This window comes from Hypanus sabinus, chromosome 1 (genome assembly GCF_030144855.1).
Source record: "Hypanus sabinus isolate sHypSab1 chromosome 1, sHypSab1.hap1, whole genome shotgun sequence".
NCBI lineage: Eukaryota > Metazoa > Chordata > Chondrichthyes > Myliobatiformes > Dasyatidae > Hypanus > Hypanus sabinus.
In genome coordinates, this window is record NC_082706.1 from 195,969,747 (window position 1) to 195,997,076 (window position 27,330).

The window sequence follows — 27,330 nt, forward strand, 5'->3', positions numbered from 1 at the left end:
AATCTGAAAGAAAATACTCTGTAACTTAGGTCTGTAATGGAACTGGGGGAACCAAAGACACCCAAAGGATTAATAGACCTTGATCTCGCCAATGTTTTTTGTGAAGATATACCTCTCACAATGCTAAGGGTCTTGCACATACAGTGCTCCTGATGGATGGAAGGGAGACTTTCAATGATCCTCCCAACAGTTCTCACTATCCTTTGAAGGGTCAGCTGCCTTACAGTTCTGGTAACAGACAGTAATGTGACTGGTCAGGAGACCAGCTATAGGTGTTCCAACAACAATTGGTTAGAATGGAGGTGAGGGGAGCCTTGTTCATCTCGTTTGCCACAGGAAGTGGGGATGCTGCTGTTTTTTCTTAACTGAAGAAGTTGTGCTGAGGCACAAGGTGAATTTGTCCATTTACTCCATGAAAAGTGGTGCTCCTAACTCTTTCCATGGAGGAGCCATCTATGCGCAGCAAGGAGTGGTCAGCCTAAAGTCCACAATCAGCTCTTTGGTCTTGTCCATGTTCAGATTCAAATTGTTGCGCTTGCACCATTCTGCAGCCCCTCTACCTCCTCGCTGTACGCCATCTTGTCATTGTTGCTGATGAGGCTGTTGTATCAGCAGTGAATTGATGATTTTTTTTGAACTGGGTCTAGCTGTACAGTCACGCATCAGCAGTGTGAAAAACAGTGAGCTGTGCAAGCAGGCGGTGTTCAGTGTGATGGAGCTAGTGATGTTGCTGCCAACATGGACTGACTGTGGTCTTTCTGTCAAGAAGTCCAAGATCCAGTTAAAGAGAGAAGTGTGAGAGCATACTTCTTCTATTTGTGCCCGTCATTCCTTGATACAGTTCAAGGTAGTGCATCGGGCTCATATGTCAAAGGACAAATTAGCCCGTATTTTTCCTAATATTAATCATATTTGCAAAAGATATAATACTGAGGTGGCTACTTTAACACATACGTTCTGGTCTCGTATTAAGTTAGATAATTTTTGGAAACAAGTCTTTAAAATTCTATCAAAAGTTTTGAATTTGGATCTACAACCGAATTTACTTACAGCAATTCTTGGGATCATTTCATCAGAAACAGGTGATATTCCTGTTTCTGCTCAACGCGTGACAGCTTTTACAGCTTTACTGGCTAGGAGAGCCATTTTGCTTAAGTGGAAGGATTCTAATCCACCTACTATAATTTTTTGGCTTAACTCCATTATGTCTTGCTTAAGTTTAGAAAATAATTAATAAGTCCAACATTTGATACATCCTCTAAATTTGAGGAAATTTGGCGACCTTTTATTCAATATTTTCATCTGCTCTAACCTATGGCCCTTCAAGTTACCTTTTTGAAATTTTGGATTTGATTAGAAAGTTTTTTTCTTTTTTCTTGCTGTCATTCTCAGTTAAGCTGCCCAGTGCTTTCATTTACTTTTTTTTGTTTTTTTGTGTGTTTTTTTTGGTGTACATTATAACTATAAAAGTTATTTTATCATTTTTTTATGGACAAGAGGAGAATCAATTATCTATTTATATCTTATATACTTTTATTTTAATATATATATACAATCTTGATAATATTTATTTTTCCTTTTATTTGAATTGTTATTGATTTTGATGTAGATATTTGTGATATAGATATTTGAGACAATCCTCCTCTTGTTTATATATACACTCTTTTATTTAACCAATAAAAAGATTGATAAAGAAAGAGAGTCAACAAGGTCCGTTTACCCACATACTTGTGAGGGTGATCATATTAAATGCTGAGCTGAAGTCGATTACCAGCACCCTTGCAAATAGGGAATGATTTTCCAGGTGGGACAGGACGGAATGAAGTTCAGAGGATATGGCATGAACACAGGACCAATTTAAGTGATAAGTGAACTGGAAAAGGTCCAAATTAGTGGGAAGATGGGATTTAATGCAATCCAAAAGCAGATGCTCAAAGCAATTCATGATTGTTGTAGTCAGTTCCACCATGCAGTTTGGGGCAGTTACCATCACTCTCTCGGGCACTGAAATGTTGAAGATGTCTGTTAGAACCTCTGCTAAATGAGCTAAACAATCCCTCGGCACCCTCATGATTGTCTCATAATCTCTCATTACCTCATACACCTCGCATAATCTTTTTGTGCATATAAGATTCAGTTGAAAACCTTTTCACAAGAAGTGCAAAAGAAAGCTTCAAAATTTAGCAATTAAGTTTCTGATAAGCTATTTCTGAATTCAACAGGCGTCTTGTACAAAGTTTCAACTTCATTCTGTGCTTCTAACATAATGGAAGGCACCACTACCTTGTCAGGTAAAGTAGATTCAGTAAACACCTTTTTACTCTATGGCACTGTGCAGAAATAATAGGCCTAAATAATAATATTAGGCCCAAGGCTTTTGCAAAGTACTGTAGTAATTTCATATATTGCACTGTACTGCAGCCACACACACAAAAAACAAATTTCATGACATATGTGAGTGATGATAAACCTGATTCTGATATGGGTCTCTGTTGCGGACTGAAAGTGGGAAGGGAGCAGGCAGAGGGGAATCATGATTGGGAAAGGGGGAAGGGAGAGGGAGGGAGCAGGAAGCACCAGAGAGACATTCTGTAATGATTAATAAACCAGTTCTGTGGAATCAGACAACTTTGCCTGGTATCTCAGGGCTGGGTGTGTCTGGACACTTGCCACCCCCTACCCTGCCTCTGGCACTCCTTCTCTGCCGCCTGTCCCACACCCATCCCGTGGTGCTCTGCCCTCACCATTCCCAACATCCTTTGCACCTGCCAGACTTACACATTCACTCTCTGCTCCACATTGATAAATACAGTTCTATGCCAACATTTTAAAGCACGCTAGTACCGTATATTGTGTAAGCCAATGGGAATTGCATCCTTCACTTTATTTCTGAAGCAGGTGAATAGAGAACACTGTGTCTAGAGAAGGGCTGCTGGTGTGATCCAGTCAGTTACTAAGAGGGACGTTTCTACAAAAGCCACCAAGGTCACCAGTCAAGCGTAAAACAAGATGCAAATATCACCACTGGCCAAACTCTGAGAATGACACCAGGAATGTATGAGGTATACGTAGCTTACTGACCTAAGGAAAGTTATCAATAAGATTGTAAGAGTACAGCGAGAACGTTCAACGATGTTGCTGGGACTTGAGGACAAGAGTTGGATGGAAAGGTTGAATAGATCAAGGACTTTATTCACTGGAGTGTAGGAGAATGGGGGTATTTTTGATAGTTACATAAAATTAAGAGGGTACAGATAGGGTAAACACAAACAGGCTTTTCCCCTAGAGATTGGGTGAGATTTAAACTATAGGCCATGGGTGAGGGGTGAAATTTTAAGGGGAACTTTTACATTCAGAGGGTGGTAAGAGTGTAGAACGAGCTGCCAGCGGGTTTGATTTCAACAATTAAGAGCAGTTTGGATGTGCTCATGGATTCTGGGGTATCAAGGGCACTAAAATCCAAATGCAGGACAAAGGCACAAAGGCATGCGGACTGTAAATACAGAAAATCAGCCCCATTCTGGTCTGACCAATTAAGATGAGTGGACATGATGACCATGTGCTCAACCTAAGTGAAACTTCCAAGGATTAGATTTAGTGAATTCTGAAGTTAACTTCACAATGTTGAGAGAAATGGAAAGTAGACTAGAAACATGCCAACACTGTCTAAGCTATTAAGAACGTTTTAAATATAAAAAGACCCCTTCAGGGCATAAACCTTTCCTTCAGTAAGAGAAAATCGCTTGCCTGAAATTCTACAAAAGCACGTCTCATGTCATATGGGGCAACCACCCTTATCCCCTACTCCCAGATTTATAACCACGGGCCGTTAATGAAACAAGTTTATGAAAGGTAAGTACAGAGGCAAATTTGCCCACAGCCTCATGTGTCCACACCTTCACAATCCTCGATGTTTTTCTTGTAGCACGCTCTATGACCACACTCTGAAGTGCATTCTAATCATTTATCACTCTATGTTAAAAAAAATATACATCTCTGATACTCCCCTAAGCTTTCCATTTTCACCTTCAAAGGATGCGCTCTAGTATTAGCCATTGCTGTACTGAAATAAGTGCTGGCTGTCCACTCTATCTATACATCTCATCATTTTATACACCTCCATCAAGCCAGCTCTTATTCTCTTCCATTTGTCCTAGTTCATTCAACTTTTCCTCATACGTTTGCTCTCTAATCACGCAGCATCCTGGTAAATTTCTGCACCCTCCCTAAAGCTTTCATGTCCTGCCTCTAATGAGGTGATCAGAACTGAACATAATGCTGTAATTGTGGTCTAATCAGAGTTTCATAGAGCTGTAACATTAACTCATAGCTCTTGAATTCAGTACCCTAACTAATGAAGGCCAGCACACCATATGTCTTCTGAACCATATGTCAACTTGTGCAGCAACTTTGAGCAATCTTTGGACTTGCATCCCATGATCCTTTTGTTTCTTGAAGATTCTTGCCATTGACCTTGTATTCTGCCTTCGTTTGATCTTCTAAAAAACATCACTCCACACTTTCCAGATTTTGCTCCATAAACTCCATAAATGAACTCCATGAACAACATTAATGAATTGCTGAAACCTACACCATAGGTCAGCAAGGCTAGAAGTAGCAAACCATCTCCCAACGTTTATTAATAAAAAGTTGTAAGTGTAATGTATGAAAGTTATGCTCAACCTGTTGTTGAACATTAGCTAAATCACTTTGTGTACAGTGATAGCTGCAGTATTCTTATAGAAATGCCCAGACACAGATGATTTAAATGACTGATACCAGAAATAAGAGGGCATATATCAGAAACTAATGAATAGGCTCAATCTTTTTCCTTGAGAAATGTTTGAAGCAAGGACCTAATGAAGGTCTTTAGCATTATAAAGAATTCTGATCGATTCTGGCTGCCACAAGTCATCAAGAAATCCAGCACAGAATTCAGAAGAAACTTCCTTACTCAAAAATGGGTGAAAGTGCAGAAGCTTCTCCCAAAGGACTCGCTTTCAAGGACTGTTCATCTCATGTTCTTGATATTTATTGCTTAATTATTAATTATTATTATTTCCTTCTTTTTGTATTTGCACGGTTTGTTGCCTTTTCCACGCTGATCGGACACACAGTCAGTGCGGTCTTCCGTCGATTCTATTATGGCTATTAATCTGTTGATTTATTGAGTATGCCTGCAAGTAAATGAATCTCAGGGTTGTATAGAGTGACATAGATGTACTTAGATAATAAGTTTACTTTGAATAGAACTGTTTGTAAGGACAGACTAAGCAGGGAAAGGGAATAAAGGTTTATACTGATAGATTTAGGTGAGGATCAACTGGATAAAGCTCGATGGGAAACAAAAAAAAAAGCTTGCTTCACCATTATATATTGAAAGAAATCTTTTTCAATGCTTATGGCTTTTGTTGCTGGTGACAATGAAAAACAACCTGTTATCAAATGAAATTGATGAACTATTTTTAACAATCTGTCTTATTTCCACCTGTGTATTGACTGAGAAAACAGATTACATAAAGTGCAAGGAAGTGGCATTTCTTTACTATTGTCTAACCTGAATTCAGTCCATCCCTAATTCAGGTAACAAGTTATAAAACCAGGTTTCATGTCTTATAAAATTAAGATTCAGCTCTTCATCTCTGCTGGTTAATATTAGTTTATTTGGGAATAAAGGTAGGATTCCTGCTTCCAAATCAACTCAGGAAATTGAACGGAGGAGGATGAGAGGTGAATTGATAGAGGTGTACGAGATTGAGCAGACAGACAGAGATTTTTTCTTAGGTCAGTAATGTCTAATACAAGGGGGAATAATTTTAAGGTGATTAGAGGAAAGTATAGAGTGGATGTCAAAGTAAGTATTTTTCACAGAGTGTGGTGGGCCTGTGGAACATCCTGCCAGGTGTGGTGGTTTTAACATCAGCCTGAAATTATGATGCTCTATTGGACTCTCACTGAAGTTGTTGCTGAAGTCAATCTCGAGTCCAACCAGGATATGTACCAAATCTCAGGCTTGGAATAAAGCATCCTGTAACTCTGAAGAAAGATCTCCCCCTTCCTCTCACCTCACCTTAAACAAGGTAATTTATCAGAGAAGGTGAGGGTGAAGCCCTCCAAGGTTGCCAGTTTACTGGTGTCAAAGTCCATCAGACCATAAGTTATAGGAGCAGAATTAGGCCATTCAGCCCATCAAGTCTGCTCCACCATTCCATCATGACTAAAGAATCATGGAAAAATAATTTCAGGATGTATATTGTATACGTTTCTCTGACACTAAATGTACCTATTGAAACTTAATTTATTATTTCTTCTAACCCCATTCTCCTGCCTTTTCCCTATTACTTTTGACCACCTTACTAATCAGCACCCTTTGGCTAAAGAAATTCATCTTTAACTCCGTACTAAAAGTATATCGTACTCTGAGACTGCGCTCTCTGGTCTTGAACTCCCCCACTGTAGGAGATATCCTCTCCACATCCACTCTATCGAGGCCTTTTAATATTCAATAGGTTTCAATGGAATCCCCCTCATTCTTCTAAACTCCAAAGAGTACAGGCACAGAACCATCAAATGATCCTCAAACATTAACCCTTTCATTCCCTGGATAATTCCTGCAAATCTCTACTGGACTCTCTCCAATGCCATCACATCTTTTCTTAGAAAAGGGGCTGACAGTATTGCATGTGCGGTATACCCAATGCCTTACAAAGCCTCAGCTTTACATTACACCAGTCCACTGAAAATGAATACTGACATTGCATTTCTCTCTTTTTTTTGCTGACTCAAGCTGCAAGTTAACCAGTACATTTCAGAAGGACGAAGCCTACAGATGAGTGAGGCTTGGGGTTCTTTTGCAATGTTCGCTGGGCATCAAGGCTTGAGAGAAAAATTAACTTGTGAAAAGCATCTCCAGCTTTGGAAGTGATGGAGCCAGAGTCTGTTCCTTTTTGAGTTAGACCCAGACCAGTGTGCAACTTTTCGACTTTCATGGACATCAATGAAGGATCATTCCTGAAATGTCTTCACGAGTCTGTGAACAGCATTAGTGTGGTTCATCTAGAGAGAAATCACCATAAGGGTTGATGTCCCCAGGATTTTCTTGTCAATTGTCTCCAAATTTATTTTTTAATGATGCAGAAATCTGTAAGTGAACAGTTTTGATATGATTCCTCATATTAAAAAAACGCAAACTTAGAAAACGAGACTGAAGCCCCTGACATTGTGGTTATTAAATTTAACACTGGGGGGGCACGTGCACAGTGAAGGAATAATAGCATCATCACATTCTTTCAACTCACAAAGTCTGTAGCCTGTGGCATTGGAAAACTGCCTATTCCCACTCTGAATTACCAAGTTTTGCTTTATAAACAGTTTTGAAAACTGTGACTGAAGCTCTGCCAAGAAAGTGAATGGCAAAGCTGATGGGAAATACAGAACACCATGATTTGACAGGCGGACCAGACAAGAAGCGCTTAGCTAGAATCTCTGCAGCCATTATATGATTGAAGTTTAAAGCATCATCACAAAACATTTAATGATGAGAATGTCTGACTCTCAAATAACTTGAAAGCTTAATTCAGAGAAAGTGGAGGTAGGTGAATGCCTATATGACACTAGAAAAGGATTCAGTGAACAGGCCTGGTGTGGCTCATGCAAACATTAATAATAATTGGGGAAAACCTTGATCCCTGCTGTGACACAATGTGGATATCAGATTCAAGGCACAGGCAGTACCTTTCTTAGCGATGCACTTAGAGGTGCTTGCCATGCTGTGACCTTCACCAATGTGCCTTGCAGTTGCTGCTGTGACCCTTGACTCTTGACTCAGCACAAGGCCCAAACCTGTCTCATCATCTGACCGGCAGTTAGAGGCACAGAGCAGCCAATTAGCCTCAGCGAACTGTGAGGAACCCAGGCTCAGGCTCTGCGCAAGTTAATGAATCAAGGTCACTGCCTGCCTACCAAGAGTGTCCGGTAAGTCAGAATTTACCACACATCAAATCTTGGTTCCATCCACCCAGTGCAGGCTACTGCCTACAAATACAATCAGCATTGAGCTGTTTCAAAAACCCAGCATTGTGGTCTTCCGTGGAGGGATTCATATATATATATATTTTTTAATGATGTTATATTCTTGCCATGGTTTGAAATTATCATGTCAAAAAAAGGAATTATTGTACACTTACAGCAATGACACAAGTTAACAGTGATAAATTGACAGCAACAGTAACTTTGCTCTCCTGAGTAATCTTATAGGCATACTTGTCTTCTGATTACAAATTACAATAGATTAATTAGGATTGGTGGTATTTCCTCCCCACTACCCGCTCACTTGGTGAAACATATGCCCCCCACAAAAAAGCTATAAATATTAAGATTAAAGATTAGCTTTAATAGTCACATGCACATCGAAACATTAAAATATGCAGTGAAATGCATCACTTGCGTCAATCACCAACACAGTCTGAGGATTAAGGTGAGGGCAATCCACAAGTGTCATTGCATTCTAGCACCAACATAGCATGCCCACGATTCGCTAACCTTAACTGTACACCTTTGGAATGTGGGAGAAAACGGAGAAAACACAGGAGCTGGAGGAAGCCCACGTTGTCACAGGGAGAACCTACCAGACAGCAGTGGGAATTGGATCCTGAACAATGACACAGGACAACAACTTTTTTTTCTAAAGTGCTCCTTCCTCAGAATGTTTATTTTTTTGATTATGATAGATGCTTGAAACCAAACACAAATATAATTTCAGACTAGCTGTATATCATAGGAACTTGGAAAAAAAAAACAATTAAGTTTTTTGAATATAATGTGTTCAGCTGCATAACGTACTGACATTTTGCAATAGTTCAACTAAGTTAGGAATGCTTTCTTGATTATTTTCATTTGTATTCCACAAATTGATGGATTCCAGTTGCCCTGATACCATTTCTCCATGACCGCAATGTCCCGGTGAAACCTTTCACCACGCTCATCACTGTCAGCACCAAGATTGCAGGGAAAAAGTCTAAATAGGAATGCAGAAAATGAATCTTTCATGACATGTTGCACTTCAAGCTTTTGCATGCTTGAAGCAAGGTAACAACCAGTTGCATGCAGTTTGGTGCTCTGTAGTTGCCAAAATAATTTTCAACAACATCCTTGAATGCCTTCTATGAGATTTTCTCTGGTTCCACTGGAAGTTCTTCAAATTGCCTGTCATTGATGAAGGGTTTGATTTGTGGACCAATAAAAATGCCCTCCTTCATCTTGGCACCTGTTATTCTGGGAAACATCTGTCTCAGATATCGAAATCTTTCACGAAAGTTTATAGCCTTTCTAAAACCTGTTCTGCCATGCAGCATCTGCTCTGCCTAAGCATGGCCTCAGCATGCCTGGACAAGAGAGAAAACTTCACAGCTTATACTGTGGGCAACATTTTAATTGACCTGAATTATGAACTGAAATAACAAAAATTGGTGATTAAAATAAAACTGGTGTCTGGTAGGGAAATTCCATCATGATTTTCATGATCAGCAGCCAAAAATCCATAAGACAGACCCACAGGAAGTATTCGGGAAGAAAAATCCTTGTTGTCTAGTGTGATCGCTGGTACTGTAAAGCATTATGTTAACTGTTACACTACTGTGCTGGACTTGATAGTTTTTCTTTTTGACTGCATTGCTCACTCGGTGACCCAAAGAACCCAAAAGGCTATAAATAGTAAAATTGTATTAAAGTGGGTAGAGTTTGTTAAAGCAAGAATTTTTAGTAATAGTTTTAGAACTTTTCATAGGCTGCAATTTCCAACTGGTGGCAAATGTAACTATGATCCTTACCATCACAAGTAGGCAAGGGGTGATTCCACCAGTGATTTTTCTCACACATTAGCGGTTCCTCGTGGCTTATTGTGTACCCAGATTCACAGCTAAATGCTACAGTAGAACCAATGGAGAAATCTTGTCCATGTCGATATCCATTGACTGGGATCCCAGGGTCCATGCAGGAATACGTATCCACTGTAACACCTGTGGGGAATAGACATGAAGGTATTGAAAACAAAGCATTTGGCAACAAAATTCACACAAGTCATAGAATCAGAGAAAAGCACAACACAGAAACAGGCCCTTCAGCCCATCTAGTCTCCACCTAATCATTTAAGCTGCCTACTCCCATCGACCTGCACCGGGATCGTAGCCCTCCACAAATCTACCATCCATGGACCAATCCAAACTTCTCTTAAACCAGGGGTCGGCAACGTTTACCACTGAAAGAGCCAATATGGACCCATTTCCCACAGAAAAGAAAACACTGGGAGCCACAAAATGAAATAACACTGCATACAACGGGTTTTTTTTGCCTTTATGCTATGTATAAACAAACTATAATGTGTTGCATTTATGAAATTGATGAACTCCTGCAGAGAAAACGAAATTACATTTCTGCATGCAACAAAAACATTTTGAACTCCGAAAAAAAGACGTTGGGTTGAAGGTTACTCCGTAGGTAGCCTACCTTGGATCGAAGAATTAAAAGAAATCGCGCACTGGAGGGTGTCAGGCATTGGCAGTGGTGATGTATATTAATAGCGATAAAAAACACGTTGTAGCGGTGTAGCGCTACACGCAGCGCTAAAATAAAGACACTGCAGTCAAAGGAAACTTTATTCGAACTAAACAGCCTTGCTTTAAAGCCTCCCTCAACCCACCCCCCGTGGGCGCGGATGCTCCAAAAGACATGTACTCACAAACCCCCGTAGGCTATCTCCCTTAGTCGGAACGGTAGCTAATTGTGAGCCAGTTCGGATGTGCCAGGAAACGGTGTCTCCGCAAAGTTTTCATATTGTACAAGATCACCATAATCTTCAAATTTCGAATTACATTTCAAAAGCTAACAAACCACGGGGAGCCGCATCACAGAGATCAAAGAGCCGCATGTGGCTCTGGAGCCGCAGGTTGCCGACCTCTGTCTTAAACATTGAAATCGAGCTCGCATACACTGGCGGCTCATTCCAAACTCTCTCGACCCTCTGACTGAAGAAGTTTCCCCTCATGTTCCCCTTAAACTTTTCACCTTTTACTCTTAACTCATGACCCCTGCTTGTAGTCCCACTCAACATCAGTGGAAAAAGCCTGCTTGCACTTACCCTACCCCACATAATTTTGTAAACCTCTATCAAATCTCCTCTCAATCTCCTATGTTCCAAAGCAGTGATCTGATTTCAAATGTTATAACATGTATTTTGTACATTATGGTTACTCGATGGAAAAATTTTTAAATTGAAAGTGATTACCTTTATTAGTTACATGCGCATCAAAACACACAATCAAACACGTAATTTGCATCAAAAACCGATAAAAAGGTCTGAAGATGTGATGGAGGCAGCCAACAAGTGTCAACACACGTCCAGAGCCAACATAGCATGAACATAGCACTTATGAACCCATACATCTTTAGGAGTATGGGAGCACCCAGAGGAAACCCACACAATTATGCTACCATGTTGCCGGTCACACTTATGGTCAAAAATGAGGGTTATAGTCAAAAAAGATATAAGAACGTAGTCGTAAGTAATACTTACTCTCATAATGAATTTTGAAACCGATATTGGAGCGACTATTATCAGTGGTAAACAGCAAATAAAGAAAGTTTGTGCTGCTAAAGAGAAACTGAGGTACTTGTGTGCCATTGAAAGAGCCGAGAAGTGGGGACAGAAGGTTTGGGCCATCATGGATTTCCAGAACATCATAATTGACTTCAGTCTGAAATCTGTGGATGGAGACATTTAAATATATCTGTGAGTTACAAATGATCACCTTGGTTTCTATAATGGAGAGCAACGTTACATTGACTAATCACCTTTAACCCATAACCAACTACAAATGTTCAGACTTTAAATGGACTGATCAGAAAAGTTTAATTATTGTGAACTGGCAAGAGCTATACGAAGCAATCCTTTCGAATCACAACGTACAAAATTTATATTTAACAGATATGAGCAACCCTGACTGGTAAAACAAAACTGCTACAGAAACAGCAATAAAGAATCATTCTACATTTGAGTGTGACAGTATTCCTGAATCTCCACCCAGGATTTGCATGACTGACAGTAGTGAAAACCAAGAGGAAGTTACTGACACAATGAAGGAAGCCCTGAACACTGGCAGGGAGGAGGGCGGAGGACCCTCATTGCTGCTCTAGATGCCAGCAGCATAATAGGCAGTAAAAAATAATCAAAACTAAGCATTTGTACATAACTTATAGCATCTTCAGAACATGTTCATCAATTAATACACTGTATATTATTTTCAAAAATGCATCAAGATTCAAAAGAAAAGATTGTGTGATGACCTTTCAAATGTGATTTTGATAGAATGTCCAGGTTCAGCTTCAATCACCCACTCACAGTTCTGAGAGTCTTTATAATATCCAGGCCATCCTGGTGACAGGATTACTCCATTTGGTGAAGAAAAATGGCCACCACAAGGAGCTAAAGAGATAAAGACATAAGTAATAAGTTTTATCTATTATGTGTACCAATCTGAAGCAAGGCAAAAGTACACTACAGTGTTGAATGTTTGATAGCTATCACTGAAAAATAAGTTAAATATAAGGGATGTTAAACTTATGCGACTGGAAACATTCTGTTAGCCCAATTGTACGTCATTAATTCTCATCATAACAAACAGTTATATAAAGTGACATTTTACAAAAAATATTGCAAAGAGTACAAAAAATGTGATGATAATTCTTGTCATACAATCATGTCATGTTGTGTAATGTTCCATGTCAAATAGAGTTAACAGAAAGAAGAATTGACTTTATTTTAGAAATGTCAGATCACCAGTCAGTTAATTAAGACGATTCCACTGGGTCTATTCTAATGTCGGTCTGTGGCTGTTCTTATGCTCTATGTTGTTTGAAATCCAACCTGACAAAAATTACTTATTTCAGCCTTGAATGATCTCAGTGACAGAACTGCACTCGGTACCCTGACTGATGCAGGCCAGCATACCAAAAATCTTCTTCACCTTGCCCCCAGTCTCCCTGTATCAAGACCTTCAGGAGACCATGTATGTGTACTGCTTGCTCCCCCTGTTCTTCAACACTCCCCCTGTTCTACAACCGTGAAATGGTCTACCTCATTTGTCTTCCCAAAAGGTAACACTTCGCACTTAACCGAATTAAGCTCCATCTGCCACTCATCAGCCCACCTTCCCAGATGATCAAATCCCTCTGTAAATCCTGATAACCATCTTCACCATCAATAACACCACTTACTTTAGTGTCATCTGCAAACTGAGTAACCATGCCTTATAATAAAGGTCCAGCACCAATCTATCAAGAACATGATCAGCTATTGCGCCCCCCGCCCCGCCATCTGAGAAACAACCTTCTATCATCAGCTTTGCTTCCTACTATTAATCCAATTGACTACATTACTGTAAAAAGTAGCTTGGGTGCCTTAGCCCTTTGCACACCACTCTATATACATGGATTGACATCTTCAAAATCCTGTGGACTTGGACCCCAAGTTTCCTCTATAAATCATTGCTATTAAGAATCCTAACCATTACCTGTATACTTTCCCCTGACATTTGAATTCCCAAAATACAACACCTCACACATGCCTGGATTGAACTCCACCTGTCATTTCTGCGCCCATAAAAGTAACTGATCTTTATCTTATATCCTTTGACAATTTTCACTCTCCACAACTCCACCAACTTCTGTGTCACCTGCAAACTGACTAACCAACATTAAAACTTAAAAGTCTTACACAGATTTACAGGGAAGATGCAGGAATCAAGTCTCCCCTGGGTGGCACATTTACAACCAGCAGTCTCAAATTTGCCAATCAATTTGGGAATAGCGAGAAATCTTTTCATCCAGAGAGGCAAGAAATCTTTAAAGTTTCGACCCAGGGAGTCTGTGGAGTGAATTCCGGTTTTTACTTAGTGGGAGACCTTCATCTTTGTTAACATTCTTTTCTTTGAGTTTTATTTCAATGGTTTCCTTTACCAGATGGTCCCAAAAGCCATTGGGCAGTCCGGTTCTTCAGTAAAGCGGTGGTCATTCTCAGGCCGTGGGAGCACCAAACTTCACAGACTCCCTATGGAGAGTTGCCACCTGAGTCCTACCATCAGTGCAATAGATCCTCTAACTTACTGCCTAGCTACGTAGTTAATGATCATGCTGTCACTCTTTGTTGGGGACTACGAGCATCCCATCAAGAATTTGACCAACCTCATTAAAATGATAACCAAAATTCAGCTAAGCCCAGAGGACATGACCGTCAAGTTTTGACATGATGTCCCTGTTCATGAGAGTTCCCACTAGGGATAGCTTGGTCCTCCTACGGTCAAGGTTTGAATTTTTTGTATATACCCTTACATCGACGTACTTCCTCTGTAAAGGAACTATTATGAACAAGTGGTCAAAGTGGCCATTGAATTGCCCTTGTCACTGGCTATTGATAATTTCTACATGGAGGATTTTGAGGAGAGGGCTCTGGCTTCATCGGCTTTCTGCCCCAAGTGCTTCATCGGATATGTCGATGACACCTTCATAGCGTGGCCTCATGGACTCCAGGCACTCCAAAAGTTCCACAACCATCTGAACATTCAATTTACGATGTAGCTGGAGCAGAATGGTTGTCTCCCATTCCTGGACGTTCACGTATGACGGAAAAGCTGGATGGTAGCCTCGGACATGGTGTCTATCGGAAACCTACTTACACGGCCTTATACTTCATCAAATACAGCCACCATCACATCTCCCAAAGTAGAACGGTTCTTTTTACTTTGACTAACTGTGTGAAAATTTTTTCAGACCCAAAGAGGCTCCCCAAGGAAATAACACAATTACGCACAACGTACCTACAGAATGGCTACCAAGTTCAGGAAATCCATTAGACCCTTAAAAGGGCTGATGGAAAAGCCAGGAAACCTAACAACAAGGAAGAACTCATCACTACAGCCCAACTTCCCAATATTTGCACAGTTTCTGGAAGGACTGCTAGGATGCTGAAGAAATACCATCCACAAACCTGTTAGGAAGCTCAAATCACAGCTTATGCTGGTCAAAGATGGCCTGGGATTCAGGTCAGCTGGCATTTACAGAATTCCCTGTGAATGCAGAGCAGTGTATATCAGCCAGATAGGATGCATGGTGGAAACCCACATCAAGGAGCACAGGAGGTGTATCCATTTGGGTTACCCGGAAAAATTAGCGGTAGCAGAACATTGCATGGCACAAAACTACTGTGCCGCACCAGTGGCTTTTGGGACTGCCTGGTAAAGAAAGTCATTGAAATAAAACTAGAGGAAAATAATTTTAACCAAGACAAAGATCTTGCTCTAAGTAATAACTGGAATTCAAGGTGGGACAGCAGAAACCTGATTGGATGAGGACTAACCAATCAGGAGGGATGGACTATGGGGTATAAATACCGCCAGAATAGACATGCCTAGGCATCATCCCTGATGAAGGTGGCAGAGCTTGACAGTGAAATGTCAGCTGTAATCAATAATTATACCCGGCTGGAAACCAGAGAAGAGTTTATTTATAATATACACTGGGATCCTTTTTCTTCTTGGTTACTTTTTCCAACAACTTTTTTCAAATTTGTGAGACATAATCATCCATTCTCCAAGCTGTGCTGACTACTCCTCATCAACCTCTGCCTTTCCAATGCTTGTATACCTTATCACTCCCAATCCCTCCAGTAACTTAAAGGTTACAGATCTTAAAATTTACTGGTCTGTAGTTACCAGGTTTTTCTTTGCAGCCTTCCTGAAATAAAGGCACAAAGTTAGTAACCAGCAAGTCTTCTGGCACTTTACCTGTCTCTAATGATGATGCATGCATCTCATCCAGAACTCTTGACAGTTTCTTCTCTGGCTTCCTGCAGTTTCTTTGATACACCTGATCAGACCTTGGTGATTTATTTACTTCATACACTTTAAAGTATCCAGTAAGTCCTCTGCTCTAATGCAAATTATCCTCTTGATACCTCATTAACTATCTTATGTTCTGAAGTCTTCATGTGTTTCTCCATGGTCAAATAGAAGGGATTTGATGTATTTGATGGTCTTCTGCTGCTCCACACAAAAAAATTCCACTTTGTTCTTTGAGGAACCTTTTTCTCTTTTTCACCCTTAATATACTTATAAATTCTCCTTGGGTTCTCCTTCATCTTCTGTGCCATAGCTACCTCATGACTCCCATTTGCTTTTTTTTTGAGTACTCTCCTGCTTCCCGTATACACCTCCAGGGATAAATTTGATTTTATCTGCCTGTTCCCAACATATTCTTTCTCCTGGCCAGAGTTTTCTACCAGGCTTGCTCTTCATTCTAAGAAGAACATGGATATATTGAACTCTCAATATCTCACATTGTAAAGGACCCCACTTGCTAGGCATCCCTTTGCCTGCAACATACTCCAAACAACTTACGCAATTTCCTGCCTAATAATACCAAAATTTCCCTTGCCCCAACTTAGAACGTAGAGTTGCATCTTGCAAGAATCAGAGATTCGAGTTCATGCCGTCCATGTGGAGTTTGCATGGCCTCTCTGTGACCACATGTATTTGCCCCAGATGCTCTTGTTTCCTCCTGCATTCCAAAGGCATGCAGGTTAGTAGGTTAATTCCCCTCAGTAAAGTGCCCTAAGTGTGCAGTGTGCAGGTGAGTGTTAGATTCTGGTGGGTGGGGGGAGGGGTGAAATTGATGGGATTGTTGGAAGAATATAAAAGGGGATTAATGTTAGATTAGTGTAAATGAAGAGCTGATGATTGGTTGGGTCTCAAGGGCACTTTCCATGCTGTAGCTTGCTAATACACTATTTTTATAAATGCCTTTAAAAACAGAAAGCTGTTAAAACCTATCAAGATCCATAAGATATAGGAACAGAATTAGGCCATTTGGCCCATCAAGTCTGCTCTTTCATTTCATCATGGCTGATCCATTTTCTTGGCCCCAATATTCCTTCATGCCCTTACTGATCAAGAATCTATCAACCTTTGCCTAAAATCTAAGTAAAAATTTGACCTTCACAGCTGCCTGTGGCAAAAAAATTCCACAGATTCAGCCTTCTCTGGCTAAATAAATTCCTCCTGATCTCTTTTCTAAAAGGACACCCCTTTATTCTGAGGCTGTGTCCTCTGGTGTTAGACTCTCTCACTATCAGAAACATCCTTTCCACACCCACTCCATTGAGTCCTTTCAACATTTGATAGGTTTCAACAAGGTCGCCCTTCATTCTTCTGAATTCCAGTGAATACAAGCCCAGAGCCATCAAACTCATTTCATATGACAAGCCCTTCAATCTTAGAATCACTTTTGTGAACCTCCTTTGACTCCTCTCCAGTGTCAATACATCCTTTCTTAGTTAAGAGTTCCAAAGCTACTCACAATACTCCACGTGAGGCCTCACCAATGCTTTATTTAGTTTTCTGTGTGGAGAACAAATCCTAATTGGAAGTTCTCTTCCTAACAAGGTATTTCTTGTGTGCTGCATGTGGATGCCTCTCAATTGATCAATTTAGTTGTCCCTCCAAATTTGGAAAAGTTAAGCTTGATTGGTCAGATGAATTGAGCATGAATTGTCTCATGCGTTATCATTTTGTCAAATACCTTCACATTTTGGAATTGGTCCACTCCACATGACTTTTCCATCTTTCAGTACACAGGTTATGGTTTCTGTCCCTTGAGTTTTTATGAATCCTTCTTCACAGAGAACAGATACCGAGTTTCCCAACTGGAAATTGTCACCAAAGCGTCGTCCATTAATGGGAATGCCAGGATCGGGACATTCATTGTGGCCAAACGCTATGGGGAGAAGGGAAACAATAATGGTCAAAGTCTCAGCATAGGTTTAAATCTGTCAGATTATTGTAAATACAGGTATTCTGCAATAAACATAAATTTAACTGTTTAGTTTCCAAGAGTCTCATGGTCCTGATAAAGGATATCAGTCCGAAATGTCAACTTTTTATTCCTTTCCATAGATGCTGTCTGACCTGCTGAGTTCCTCCAGAATTTTCTGTGTGCTTTTTTGGATTTCCAGCATCTGTAGAATCTCTTGTGTTTATGAGTTTCCCTAGCAGTTTATTATATGCTTTTGGATTCAAATTTCACTACAGATTTTATGCACGCACGGGCATTTCAGTGCAGGGAGTGCCATGGTTGAATATAAGATTTTGAAAAGGAAATGTGTTCTATTTTCTAGAAATCTAACAAGTTTCCATTCTCTGCTTTAGCCATTGCAGTTCATCCTTTCTTAGATAATGGATCCAAAATTGCTCATAATACTCCAAATGTGCTCTGACTTGATGGAAAGAGAGAGCCTGTCTGAGATACCAAAATGCTGGATTATGGACTGTAGTTTCTGATGGCCTCTGGGCCAACATCTCTCAGGAGGCTTTTCCTATTGCTTGCATGGTGGGAATTCAGTGTTTCAAGTGGGGGAAGAGGGAGGGTCTCTGCTTCTGCTGCTGATTGTGCAAAGGGAGGTAGTAGTGGGGGCTTATGCTTCCATCATTCATTCTATAATACTTCTTGTTCCATGGTTGTCTGTAAAGTGTAAGAACTTCAGGTTATATACTGTGCACATTCTCTGATATTAAATGGAACCATTTAAACCAAAGCCTTATAAAGTCTCAACATTACATCCTTGCTTTTATTTTCATTTCCTCTTGAAATAAATATTAAGATTTCACATGCCCAAATGCAAAGCTATATGTTCAATACAAAAACTTCACATTATCCTATTTAATATACATACATTAATTATGCATATCATAACTTCTCTTTCAAGAAACTGATCAGAATATGATTTCTGGTCTGATGGTATCCATAACAAGAGAAGTTGCCTTATATATACTTTAATCGAATGGAAGAGAACTAGAAACATTAAGAAGTAAAGCCTTTGGCCACACTGTCAGTATTAAATAGAAATCAAGTTGACAAATGTCAGAGTTAATAAAACATTAGAAAATCCTGTCACATCAATGACATCCTTTTAGTGGTGTCTTCTATCAAGGATATAATGTTGTTTTAATATAAAATTAAAACAGAAAATGGTGGAACCATTAGGTAACAAACCAGAATTAACGTCTTCATGTCTTTATGCCCTTCATCAGAACTGGTCAAGAGAGAAATCAAGGTGGTATCAATCTATAGGGAAGATGAATGGGTCAAAAGGAATATTCTGAGAGGACAAGATGGCTGGAGGGATAAGTGAGGTCATGTGATTAGTGGGTTATTGGGGACAAATGAGGTGGGGGAGGATAGAATAATGTCTTTTGCTTTTGAAGGATAAAAACTGAAGACAGTTAGGGAGTGAGGACACAGACACAGGAACGTATAAGTTGTGAAATGGAGGGCCATTGGACATATCCAGCAGGCCAGGCTAAAGGAAAGAGAAAATCTGAGATGATATAAAAGATGACCAAATATGTAGAACCGGAAAAAGTAAATCCTGTAGTTTTTGAAAATCCCTCATTTCCTTTCTGAAGGTATGTTAGGGCAACTTCCCTTGTAATTGTGTGTCATTTGATAATCAACGGACAACAGTGTAATGGGATAAAAACAAGCAAAGTTAAACAAAAAAAAACAGATGTTGATGAAATTAATATGCAGTAAAACAATGATAATGATTGGGTTGGAGGAGGTTTATCTGCAACATTAACACCAGCATAGAAAGGTTAGCTAAGATAATTTATTGGAAAAAATTTGGAAAATGTGTAGTTTGGGTGGTTGATGGTTGGGTTAAGTTGTTTTCCAAACAATTGTAATTTTGCCTGCATTGGCTCATAAATGGGATCGAGGTCTACATGTCTGCTTGGAGAATTGTTTGCTGAAAACCATTCTTCTAGGAATTCTCCTATAGCCAGTTGATGTTCTTGGATAGTTGCAGGCAACTATGCAAGCAAAATTCCAGACAATGTACAGAGTTCGCCACCCAATCAATTAGTGATGAGCCCTCCTCCCTTCATCACAACTGAGCTTCAGTAATGACGAACAGTCAGCTGATTGGTAAGTATATAAAGGACACACCCACAAGTGAACAGAACGTAAATAATGTCTCCTCATATGGTGATGAAACGTTTGCAAATAGATTGCCAAGATCGGAGAACAACTTAAGCCAAATGTAATTTCATAATAAAATTATCATTATAATAATAATTTACTTCAAAGTAAATATTGAGTTGCCATTACTGATTTTCTCTTCCTTGCAAATGACATTAAGGTGGATAGAGATGAAAACACCTTAAATTCATACTTGATATGTAAGCAGCTTCTTTGAAGTTAAACTTTTTGAATTAGCTACAAACATTTGAAGGAATTAATTGATCATAATGAAATGCATTTTTCTAATGTTTCTTTGATAAATCCCAGGTTAGACAACACTTGGAATATTTTGCTTAGTTGTCGTGAATTCATCATAAGCACGATGTGGAAGCTTCAGAGGATGTGCAGAGGATATTTACCAGGAAGCTGGCTGGATGAGCAAGCTAGGGCTTTTCTCTTTGGAGAGATGAACGATGAGGAGTGAATTGATAGAGGTGCGCAATATGATAGTTCAGTCTGTCCCTACTTTAGGCAATAAGTTACAAAATTAGGTTTCATGTCTTATAAAAGGCCCGTTTCACTTGTTTGGTGGTGAGACAGGTGACAAATCAGCAGTGCAGCCTCAGTTTTAGCAAGGATAAGGGCTCAAGCCGCAGACCAGGTGAGGAGACACCAGGACAGTGTAGTGGGCATCCATGCTTAGTTGGAGGCTGGCTTCTCTTCTCAATGCTGCCTTCTAGTGTTTAACTGGTGGGAATGACAGGCTGGATTGCTGGGAACTATACCATCAGTTTGCATGTCGCTCAGGATCTTGAACTATACATGTGTTTTCTTGCGTAATGATGCGTGTATGTTTTTATCTCATTATTTTGAATGCATGCTATGCACCTTGGCCCCAGAGGAATGCTGCCTTGTTTGCCTGTATCCGTGTATAGTTTGAATGATAATTAAACTTGATTTGATTTGATTTTGATTAGGATTCAGTTCTTCACCTCTGCTTGTTGATACTAGTTTATTTTTGAATAAGGGTAGAATTGCTATTACTTCCAAGTCAACTAAGTAAATTGGACTGAAGGAGGGTGAGAGGTGACTTGATGGAGGTCTATGAGATGATAAGAGATGTTGATAAAAAGGACGGCAAGATACATTTCTCAGGGTGGAAAAGCTGATACAAGAGGAATAATTTTAAGGTGATCGGAGGAAAGTATAGGGGGAATGTCAGAAGTAAATTTTTTTTTACACAGAATGTGGTAGCTGCCAGGGGTGGCGATAGAAGCAGATATTTTAGGGACACTTAAACTCTCAGATAGGTACATAAATGGTAGAAAAATGGAAGACTATATAGGAGGGATTAATCATAGTGGGCTGAAGGGCCTCTCTGTGCTGTAGTGTTCTATATTTGATGTTCTCGCTTCAGTATTCAAGCTTTTAACACATCGTAATAGAAACAAATTATTTTTAAACACTATCATCAGAAACAACAGATGAGAGAGCGTACTGCTGTATGTGATGTTAAATCCCCGTCCGGACATCGAGTGATCAGCTTGGAACTCCAACCGCAGAATGTGACCATTGCTGGTGAGATGTGAGGGAACCTCCGATCCGCTGAACGTGCCCAGCAGCGGGGAATCAACCGACTCCCCATCTTTAACGGCAAGGAAGTCAAACTGGGATTCCAAGTCAAAATCGTTGAAAGACAGATGAATTCGGCTCCCTCGAGTGGCAACGATTAGCCAGATGCAGTTCATGTTGTTGCTGTACCCTTCAGGGTAGTCAGGTGAGAGTACCGTTCCAACAGGCGCAGTGAAGTTTGATAGACAAGGAACTGTAAACAAATAATTTACATTTAGGAAAGTATCAGATAGTTCCCATGTAACTGAAAGTGTTCTTTGAAAGGGATAATTATCACTTAAAACACTCCGTTAAATGGAGTCACACATTTGGTTCTGATGGTAGAATACACTCAGTGGCCACTTTATTAGGTACAACCCGTACACCACCTCGGTAATGCAAGTATCTAATAAGCCAATCATATAGCAGCAACTCAATGCATAAAAGCATGCAGACATGATCATGTGCTTCAGTTGTTGTAATACATTAGAATGGGGAGCAAAAGATTGTTGGTGTCAGATGGGGTGGTATGAGTATCTCAGATACTGCTGATCTCTTGGGATTTTCATGCACAACAGTCTCTAGAGCTTACAGAGAGAATGGTGGGTTAAACCAGAAACACCAGTGAGTGGCAGCTCTGTTGGCAAAAATTTCTTGTTAATGAGGGAGGTCAGAGGGGAATGGCCAGACTAGTTCAAGCTGACTAGAAGGCACCAGTAACTCAAATACCCTTGTGTTATAACAGAAAAATATCTCTGACTACACAACACACCAAACCTTGAAGTAGATGGGCTACAACAGTGGAAGACCAGAAACACATACTCAATGGCCACATAATTAAATACCTCCTGCATCTAATAAGGTGGGCACTGAGTAATTATATCAGTATAAGGCTAACTTGGCTTGCTTACTATACAAGCTTGAACGAGCTCATACAAAATAAATGAGATAATGTTGCTTCATATTGTTTTATTATTAAACAAACATACTGAGTTAATTGCACAATTGTCCATTTGGAAGCAGCAGGTGCTGTCAAAAATAATCTACTTAATCTTAAATTATTGTCTTTTCTCTATTTAACTTAGTACTTGTATATCTAAACATTAGCACAGTCACACTGGTAATCTGTTCATATTTGTTGACATATCTTTAAATGGTTCAGCACAGACCAGATGGGCCAAAGGGCCGGCTTCTGTGTTGTACTTTACTATGACTCGATGTAGCCTTATTTAGCTCTCTGGAAACTGTTTGGCATTTAATTTAAAGCAGTTGATGACTTTATTCTATTACTAATTTCCGGTTTTTAAGAAATTGTCGTGAACTTTATTAGGTTGTTATCGATAGAACAAATCACAATACAAAAAAACAATGTCCTTGGACGTACTGTACTAATACATTGTGCATTTGCAACATAAATTATAAAGTGCAGTCAATTAAATGACAGCTAAAGCAATATCTCCAGCCATAGACGTTCTTTGTGGTACAACAAATTGGAACCAAGCCCTTCCATAACTGGGACTTGGAACAATATCCAGCTTAGGCATATGGCAGGAATATTTATCTCTGATGATTATGAAGGGTTTTAAGTTAAATTAGTTGGGACAGAGTACAATTCTGAGTGGGCATAATCCCACTGTGCAAACCTGCTTTCATAATTAAAGGTTGGAGCAAAATCATCCTATTTTCTGTGTGTTACTAAGTCTGACAAGTGGAAGTAACAAATATAAGCATTGAGGTTAATTTGACTTTCACGTTAGGATAATACACAATCATTATTTTATGCCTTTATTAAAAACTAGGGAAAAGTAAATCATTAAGGCTCGCTGACTGAAACATCGACTCTATGTTCCTCTCCACAGATGCTGATGGACTAGCTGAGTTCCTCCAGAATTTTGTGTGAGTTACTCTGGATTTGCAGCACCTGCAAAATCTCTTGTGTTTGTCAATATATTGAATAGGCTATTTGCAGTTTTAGTTAAGTGAACTCTCCAGTGTAAACCGACTTGCTGCAGTAAAATGGTTTCCAGATCAGAGATTATCTGAGAGAAAACTGCATTATTACATCCTTGTGAAACAAGCAGATTTGACATTACACGAGACAAGCTGTCAACCCCCATCTTAATTTCCGTTCACATTGTTTCAGTCCAAAGACCTAAGATATTCTGAGATTGGATAAATACATTGGTGAAGTGACTTCGTTATGAGCCTAAGAATATAATGTCCTGGAGCAATAATCAGAGATATATCAATTCAAAACAGTATACAGACATCTTCAATCAAGTCTTTAGTATTAGTGGGTGAGCAGCCAGGCGTCAGTACAAATGACATGCGTAGGAAGGGTGACAAGGTCCTGCAAATTGAGTTCAGGGAGTTAGGTGCTAAATTTAAGAACAGGACCTTGAGGGTTGTATTCTTAGGATTGCTATGTGTGCCACGTGGTAGTGAGGGAGAAAAGAAAGGTGATAGAATTTACCACATGATTAAGGATATGGTGCAGGAGGGCTTGCCTCAGATTTTTGGATCTTAGGTTCTCTCTTCCAGGGAAGGTGGGACCTGTAAAGAACTGGAGTGGGGTCTAATATCTTTGCACAGGGGTGTTCAAGAGGATGGGAACCAGAGTCAGAACAGATAGTGGAGTGGTTGTGGGGAAAGATGTTGTTTGGCCTACATACAAAGTAAAGAATCAACAGATTAAGCATGATGAGATTCCTGTTCTGTGTTGTGTATATTTCAATGCAAGGAGCATTGTGGATGAGCTTAGGGCATGGATCAGCTCATGGAGTTATGACTTTGTAGCCATTAGTGAAACTTGGTTACAGGAAGGCAGGATTAGCAGCTTCATGTTCCAGGGTTCTATTGATTCAGACATGATAGAGCAGGAGCGATTAAAAGGGGAGAGATGGCATTACTCATCAGGTCGAATGTCAAGGCAGTGCTTAAACAGGACAAACTGGAGAGCTTGTCTACCAAGGTTATATGGGTGGAACCGAGGAGTAAGAAAGGAAAGGTCAAATTACAGGAATTATATTATAGACTACCCAACTGCAAGATTTAGAGGAACAAATTTGTTAAGAGATTGCAGATTATTGCTAGAAACATGAGGTTGTGATAGTAGATGATTTTAACTTTTCAAATACTGACTGGGACTCCCATACTGTAAAAGGGCTGAATGGGTGGAATTGTCAAATGTGTTCAGGAAAGTTTCCTTAATCAATACAGAGGCCCCAACCAGAGAGAGTGGTACTAGATCTCCAATTAGGGAATGAGACAGGGTAGGTGACAGAACAATTTGCATCTAATGATCAAAGAAGGATCTGCATAGCAGGCAGGAACAAATGAGGTACTTGAAGAGTATAGGAAATGCAAAAGAACCCTTTAGAAGGAGAGCTGAAAGAAGGCATGAGGCAGACAAGGTGAGGGAGAATCTCAAGGGGTTTTGCAGATATATTCAGATCAAAGGGATAGCAAGAGACAAAATTTGTCCCCTGGAAGATTAGAGTGGTGGCATCTATGCATGGAGTCAAAAGAGATGAAGCGTATCTTAAATCGACTTTCTTTTTTGCATCTGTACTTAATTGGGAGATGGACACAGAATCTATAAAAGCGAGGCAAAGCAGCAGCAAGGTTGTGGACCCTATACAGAGGAGGTGTATATTATGTTGAGAAAAATTAGGGTTTATAAATCTCCAGGACCTGACAAGGAAACAACATTCCTGCCTCTATCTTACCTATCCTTTATATGATTTTTGGGATAGATAAGATAGAGGCCGGAAAGTTGTTTCCACTGGTGGGTGAGACAAGGGGACATAGCCTCAAGCTTCAGGGGAGTAGATTTAAGACAGAGATGAGGAGGAACTGCTTTTCCTAGAGAATGGTGAATCAAAGGAATTCCCTACCCAATGATACATTGGAGGCTACTCCTCTTATTTCTTATGTTCTTAGGTGTTCCCTCAGACCCTGTGGGACGCAAGTGCAGAAATTGCAGGGGCCCAAGCAGAGATACTTAAAACATTCTTAACACGGGTGAGGTGCTGGAGGCTTGCAGGATAGCTGATGTCGTTCCATTGTTGAAGAAAGGCTCTAAGTAAAATCCAGGAAAGCATAGGCTAGTGAGTCTGACATTAATAGTGTGTTGGAAGGTATTCTACGGGACCAGACATAGAAGTATTTGGTTATACTAGAACTGATTAGGGATAGTCAACATAGCTTTTTGTGTAGTAGGTTGTGTCAAACCAATCTGATAGAGTTTTTTGAGAAAGTTAATGAAGTCAAGGCAGTGTGGATTGAGCTGCCAGTGTAAGTGATGGATGTGGGTTTGATCTCAACATTTAAGTGAAATTTGGATAGGTACATGGATGGTTTGAGTATGTCTATGGTCTGTCGGCAGGTCAATGGGAATAGGCAGATTAATAGTTTGGCATGGTTTAGTTGGGTTGAAGGGCCTGTTTCTGTGCTGTAGTGTTCTATAATTCTATGATTCTAATGACTATGACTATGATATTTTCATATCAACATGCTTCATTCAGGCTATGGTTTATAACCAATTTCTAAATACCCCCAGATGTGTGGCTTGTAAGCTGATTTAAAAGACTGATTTCAAAGACACCAAACTTGCATGTTGTCTGTCAAAACACTCTCGTAATTAATGCTTGAAACTAATGGGACTCTTCCCCTTCACTTAATGTTGACTAAAAATAATGTCAATTACTGATCTAACTTATTACAATGAAGGGGCAGATGGCTATCACAGGTGTGAATCTCCTCAACACAATCCAAAAGCAGTCCAAACTAGAAAAGTGCAAGTAAACACAGAACTCTTTGAAGGAGAAAGCTTCTTGGCTTACATTCCACTGGCTCTTGGGGCATAACAGAAGCATGACATACAGTATAGTATAAGAGCAGCACTCACAGATGCAGATGGGCACATTTGCTGACCATTGATTGTTGTCTTGACAAAGCAAGGATTTTTCTCCGATCAGTTCGAATCCAGATTGACACTGAAATCTCAGAATGTTCCCATTGGAAAATCCATCTGTGTCTCTTATGCCATATAATGGAGTCCCAGGATCACCACAACTCTCCTCATCGATTTCTGTGAAAAAGAATGGTAACAATTTTATCAAAAATGGATTTCCAAATCCTTTCCTTCTGAAATTTCATGTTTTGCAAATTCCGGGCAATATTTCAAAGAGGCACAGTGGTACTCTGGTAGCACCATTGCCTCACTGGAACCCGAGTTCAATCCTGACCGTGGGTGTTGTCTTTGTGGAGTTTAAGTAACCTCAGCATGACCATGTTGGTTTCTTCTGGGTGCCAAGATTCCCTCCCATATTTCACTGACTCCTTGGTTAACTGACCACTATTAATTGTTCCTGGTGTGAGGTCTCATGACAGAAACTGTGAGGGTCTTAACAGGGATGTGGGAAGAATACAAAAATTGGAATTAATGTGTGATTAATATAGGTTGATGGGACTAGACAGATTAATGGTTTGGCACAGACTAGATAGGCCAAAGGGCCTGTTTCTATCCTGTGGTGTTCTGTGACTCTATGACTCCAGTGTAAATAGCCGGCTGATGCTCAGCATGGATTCACTGGGCCAAAGAGCCTGTATCTGTGGTGTACTTTATGACTCCATTGCTCTATTATTCTTCAT

General features: G+C 39.9%; 1 protein-coding gene across 1 annotated transcript in view; it reads right to left on the reverse strand.

Moving 5' to 3' along the window:
- csmd3b (CUB and Sushi multiple domains 3b) overlaps positions 1–27,330 on the reverse strand; it is a 2,186,187-nt gene that overhangs the window by 558,099 nt on the left and 1,600,758 nt on the right. The window contains exons 13-18 of the mRNA XM_059983996.1: positions 26,585–26,767; positions 21,563–21,889; positions 17,626–17,820; positions 12,340–12,478; positions 11,570–11,757; positions 9,828–10,016 (exon numbers count right to left, since the gene is read on the reverse strand). Of these exons, the coding sequence (XP_059839979.1) occupies positions 9,828–10,016; positions 11,570–11,757; positions 12,340–12,478; positions 17,626–17,820; positions 21,563–21,889; positions 26,585–26,767 (1,221 nt within the window). The remainder of the gene's footprint in view (positions 1–9,827; positions 10,017–11,569; positions 11,758–12,339; positions 12,479–17,625; positions 17,821–21,562; positions 21,890–26,584; positions 26,768–27,330) is intronic.